The following is a 5,959-nucleotide window of genomic DNA, read 5'->3' as shown; positions in this document are numbered from 1 at the left end:
AATGTTTTATACAAGCTTTATTTACAACTTGAATAACAACTGTACAGTTTTGCAGCGTCGGAAGCACAGGTTCTTCAACAGAATGTGAATGGAGACGTTAGGAAACATCTCACTGGTTCCTTCCGCCGCTCACACATACAGTATGTACACATTGTATACAAGCAATATAAAACTTGGCAAATGGAACGAATATTTGCTACTTCAGACGAATGTTCAAACGCGACTGAATCAGGTGTTTCTCTGCTCATGGACGGTTGTGTTTAACCTCTGAACTCATGAGAAACGTATTCAATCGTCTGTTAAAAACCACACAAGAACACTGCTGGAGTAAAATATATACCGATGGTCACCGGCGATCGCTGTGCGTTATTACATGAATATTTAGTAACAGCTGATGAAGAAAAGCAGCAGAGCAGGTTTAAAAGTCAGTATGTACTGCTGTGGTCTGTAACAGTGTGTCAGAATCATCATCATCATCATCATCATCATCAAAGCACTTACTGATTTAAAGTAAAACAAACAGAAGGAGCGGATGTCATTCTCACACTGATTCTACTGAAACACGTCCAGCATCCAGACGCTGAAGAAAGAATGGACTGATGAAGCTCGTCTGACTACAGATAAAATACTGAATCACTCCACAATGATGCGACTAAAATGAAAACATGTCGGAGTTCATCCGTCTTGGAAGCGTAACAGTCCATTGGCCGAACTCTCGCCGACAGCATGATTGACAGGCGCCGGCCCCGCCCACTTCTGATCGGGAGGACAGTGGTTAGCGATCTGGGTTAGTTAGTGTGCAGAAATGGATTAAACTCAGCAGCATGAGCTCAAATCACACTCGGTCATGCAGCCCTGCCCCCTGACGTCAGCGGCCCCGCCCCCGATGGCATGCAGCCCCGCCCCCTGTCGCTCATGCTTTAACGTCACTGTGAAAGAGAGAGATTGACAGGTGTCAGTCAGTGATTGACAGCAGCGGTGAGTTTGTATTAAGGCATCGGGAAGGAATCAACAAAACAAAAAGCACCCAATCACTGGAAGAAACAACGCGTTTAAATGAACATGTCCGGTGCGACATTCTCTCTTTCAATGCATAGATATTAAGAGGAAAGAGTAAAGAAAGAAGAGGGAACAGCTTAGACCGGACTAAGAGCAAATAAAACACTGTGTGTCAGAAACAACCCTTAAAATACTGCAAAGCCTCCTTTAAAACAGTCCGTCTGGAGTGTGTTCGTTCGTTAATGTTGATAGGTTAAAGTGGGCGTGTCCGAATACCCCGATTGGTCAGATCAGTGGAGAAGAGGAGCGTATTAAGACAGCGAGGATGGGGGGTGGGTGGAGTCGGGCGTCCTGATTGGCTGTGGTGAGGGTTGCCGTGGCGACGCTCTACCTGGCTGCGGTGGGCTGCACGTGGCCCGGATACGTCCGGCGGGTGCTGGTGGCCTGTCTCTGACGCGCCAAGAAAGACTGACCCGAACCTGTGCTGGCCAGCCGGTCCTCAGCCGCCTTCTTCTGCAGCGCCATCCCCTGAACACACACACACACACACACAGAGTCAGGATTTAACTTCATATGTCAACAGTTACTACAACACACAGTCTCTATTACTCTACTTACTGTCCACCTAGTGCACACTACACCTGTACTAGAATGGGTGATATATATCATCTGCAATAATATCGTAATTGTTGTTTTACCAATGAACAAAACAAACAAAAACTCACCTACAGAGTGCAAGCTTACATGGAGTCGTCTAATAAGTGGTCTGACTAGTGCGCACTCTTTCACTGCATGATTAAGTCTATTAAAAATGCATTAGGAATCATGACATATGATAAATTTTGAACACAGCACTGTTTTGCGACATGTCGATTCGTTACTATTCGTGAATGAATCTTAAACGATTCGGTTCAAATGGTTCATTTTAATGGTAATTTGTTGCCACCTGCTGGTGGTTTTAATTTCACAATTAAAGATTAAAAATCTATTGATTTTATTGAAAGGTTAATAAAAATTGCTTTATACAAAGGTAAAAGTGCTCATAAAAGATAAAAATCTACTTGAACTTCTTAAAAAAGGTTCATTTCTGTTACTATTGAAATTTCCACAGAATAGTTGAATATCAGAAACTTTAGCAGTCAGCTATCCAAGGTAGTCTTAAGACAGCAGCACAGTAACACAACACAAAATCTCATTATTAATAATGAAAATATACCAGAAATAATATTTTTTGTGAACGCTGATTCACCAGCTGAACGACTGTAAGGTGTTTGAGGTTTCAGAAAGCTTCACTCTACAGAGACAGCACTCGTAATAGTTTTAAATGATGTTTTAATGGACTCTGACTCTGTTGTGCTGGTTCTGTTAGATTGAAGTGAGGCATACGGTTAAAAATGAGGTCTGGTTTGATCAGACTGGAAATGTTATGCTCACGAAGTTGATTTCAGTCATATCTTGAAAAGCTTCTCAATCATTATAGGAGGATGCCGACTGAGGGTGCTCCCCCAAGGCTCTATTTTGGCCCATTTATTTTCTTCTCTATATATATATGCCTCCTTTAGGCTCTATTTTTGAAAAGCGTGGTTTGTACTATCATTGCACTACCAAACAATACTCAACTTTGCCCCAAAGCACAATAAAGTCTTAGACTCCCTCTTAGCCGGTCCTTTTGATGTCAAAGCTGGAATGTCTTTAATTTTTTTTAATCTAAATAGAAGTAAAACTGAGATCATCGTCTTTGGCTCTTCTGAAGTCCCAAACATTTCTCATTAAAATTCTACTGTTTTATCTTCTTAAGTTAAATCATGTGTTAAAAACCTAAAGTCTTGAGTTTGATTTACTTGTCAAATCAAGTTTTTACTCGGAGCGCTGGCTAAAGTGAAGACTTTCTTTTAAGCACTATGAAAAGAAAAGTATTGTAATTCTCTGTATCTCTTCTTTATAAATGGTCCAAAATGTGTCTTCACGACTCTTAACCCGGGTCTGCAAATGTGAATATATTACTCCTGCTTTAGTGTCTTTACATTGGCTCCCAGTCTGCTTTACAATTGATTTTAAATTGCTTCATCTTGTTTTTAAACATTTAAAATGGCCTCGCTCCCTCTTACTCCTCTGACTTGTCATCTGGTGGGAACTCTTAGGTCTGCCAATCAACGTTTGTTAACTCTTCCAAAGTCAAAATTAAAATCACGGGGTGATTGGGCGTTTGCCATAGCTATATCTCAGCTTTGGAGCACTTTACCAGTCCATATTAGAACTGCACCAACATTACAGAATTTAAAATCAGTGTTAAATCTGGTGCGGTCATGACCGTGATACACACCATGTTGTACCAGGCAGATACGATGAGCTTCTCCTCCTGGTCTCTCTGAGACTTTGTCTTGTCATACTCCTTCTGCACACAGAAACACAGAACAGTCACGACAGAGTGTGTGCGTGTGTGTGACTGTGTGTGTGTGACTGTGTGTGTGTGAGTGTGTGTGTGTGTGTGTGTGTGCGTGTGTGTGTGTGTGTTTGACCTCGAGGGAGTGAATCATCCTCTCTCGCTCCTGCAGCTGGTTCTTCAGAGCCTGGACCTCAGGAGCAGAACCTTGATTCTGTTTAGGGTCCAGCGTACGAATGACCTGAACACAGAAACACACACACAATCAAAACTAATCAACAGAAACACTAACATTACACACCTACACACACACACAGAAGAATGTTTCAGACATACACTCTTGGCTTTCTCTAGGTATTTCTTGTATCTCTCCTCCATCTGTTTCATATCTTCATCCTTCTTCTTCAGTGCATCCTCCAGCTCTTCAATTCTTTGAACTGAAACCAATCAACATGCTCTTGTTTAACACACACACTGTGTCTGTGAACACACACACACACACTTTCTTGTAATAGTGAGTCTCACCACTGGAAGTGTGTTTGTTCTCCAGCTCTTCAATCGCCGAGCTCTTCTTCTGAAGCTCATTAGTGGCGTCCCTTAATTTGTCCCTGCAAACGAGAACAATCATTCGTGATTCTGGAGAAAGAAGCAGTCCTCAGCAGCAGAGCTATATTTGTAGCAATAGACAACAATACAATGTGTGAAAATTATACATTTCTCTTTTACACCAAAAACCATTAGGATATTAATTAAAGATCATGTTCCGTGAAGATATTTTGTAAACCTCTTACTGTAAATATATAAAAACTAGGACCTTGCTACGATCATCATCTGGACAAATTTAAAGACATCAATATTTTGATTTTTTTCAAATAGTTAACAAAGCAGACATTATTTTATTTTTTTAATAAACCCTTCTGACTGGTCACATATTCTCCATCATTCATGTCATTTGTGAGTGATTTTCTGCTGATACTCACAGATGTTCCTGACACTTCCTCTTCATCAGGACCGTCTGAAGCAGGAGAAGCAGAGACGTTAGAGTTCATCTCTCTCTCTCACACACACACACACACACACACAGAGTCTCTCACACACAGAGTCTCTCACACACAGAGTCTCTCACACACAGTCTCTCACACACACAGTCTCTCACACACACAGTCTCTCACACACACAGTCTCTCACACACACAGTCTCTCACACACACAGTCTCACACACACACGATGCATTAACGCTCATGTGAAGCACTGCAGCGCCTCCTGCTGGCCAGCAGCTGAACACATCCACACACCGCCCTACACAGTGTGCACTTCTGAGGGCGCCTGCTCATGATGTGTTAGTGTACAGCAGAGGACGCCGAAGAGCTCCTCATCAAAACATGGTCAGCAGGTCAACAATCATCAGCCGAGCAAATAAATGAGCAAACACTGTCGTCTCCACTAACTAACAACTAATAATAGTAAACTAATAGTTTTCATATTTTCAATCAGTTAGAATCTGTTAAAACTGTAGTAATTTTGTGGTACATTCCATCATTTTTAGTAGGTTTGTCTGTATGGCTTTTGTTCATCTTTAGATAAAGTTAACTTCAGAACACGATGTTAAACTTCATGGAGATGTTTGTAGTTTTATGAGGACAGTTTTCACAAACATGCATGTCTGGTGAACATGATCCTAAACCAGCTCAACTTTAACAGATAACCTGATATCTAGTAAACTGAGGAGGAAAATGATTTTAAACTCCTCTTAGATGACAACATGATCAACAGAACTTCACTCTTATATTTATATTTCATTATATTGACTTGAGTTTAGTTTTAGACTTGACAGAATGCACTGTTTCCCTGACCCTAACACTCACACATCATTTTCTATTAGGCAAAAACAGATTTGACACCAATTAACAACATAAAAAACACAGCACGTCCAATCAAACGAGATATTCAGTGATTGATAAAAACTCCAGAGTGATTGAGAGGAGGATTGAAACAGATCAGATCAACACTGAAGCTCTCGGAGACTCAGAGCAGCATTCACTGATAAACCCAGACCAGTCATCAGTGCACGAATGTGTGTGTGTGTGTGTGAGCGTGTGTGTGTGTGTGTGTGTGTATGCACGCGCATGCGATCCAGCCCAGAACAGTCCCAGAGCGGCACGATGCCTGACTGTACTTACAGCAGACCGAGAAAGATTTGAAGCACAGACAGAAGAGAGCAGAGCCTGTTACCAACGACACACAGACGGACGGCGGTCAGAATAAAGTAATGGACACACACTTCTGATGATGATGATGATGATGAAGGCATCGCCCTCCGCACGCAGCCGACCTGGAGCATGCTACATCATATCACACAAACAGGTTAGTAAAGACACGGTCGGGCGTTAGTCAGATCTAAAGGGGTCATGACACGAGGAATGGAGTTTGCCTTCATCTTTTAAAAAGTGTTCGTAGAATTAAAGCATCCTGCTCGTTTTATAGCTTAATCCCTTCTCCTCGTTATAAACAAAGCATTTGTTTAATCATTTGGATCCGAGGCGCAAGATGACATCACTGGGCACAACATTTGCATAA

General features: G+C 41.7%; 1 protein-coding gene across 5 annotated transcripts in view; it reads right to left on the bottom strand.

The window, feature by feature from the left end:
* hook3 (hook microtubule-tethering protein 3) overlaps window positions 1–5,959 on the bottom strand; it is a 24,054-nt gene continuing 18,095 nt past the window's right edge. For 2 of the 5 annotated variants that reach the window (XM_043238717.1, XM_043238720.1), the window contains 8 exons: window positions 5,563–5,607; window positions 4,363–4,397; window positions 3,908–3,990; window positions 3,719–3,819; window positions 3,519–3,623; window positions 3,323–3,394; window positions 1,391–1,527; window positions 1–929 (listed from right to left, as the gene is read on the bottom strand). In XM_043238717.1, the coding sequence (XP_043094652.1) occupies window positions 914–929; window positions 1,391–1,527; window positions 3,323–3,394; window positions 3,519–3,623; window positions 3,719–3,819; window positions 3,908–3,990; window positions 4,363–4,397; window positions 5,563–5,607 (594 nt within the window). In that variant the 3' untranslated portion in view covers window positions 1–913. The other 3 variants (XM_043238718.1, XM_043238721.1, XM_043238722.1) reach the window with 2 other exon arrangements.

This window comes from Puntigrus tetrazona, chromosome 5, assembly GCF_018831695.1.
Source record: "Puntigrus tetrazona isolate hp1 chromosome 5, ASM1883169v1, whole genome shotgun sequence".
NCBI classification, from domain to species: domain Eukaryota; kingdom Metazoa; phylum Chordata; class Actinopteri; order Cypriniformes; family Cyprinidae; genus Puntigrus; species Puntigrus tetrazona.
This window is presented reverse-complemented; position numbering and strand designations above follow the sequence as displayed.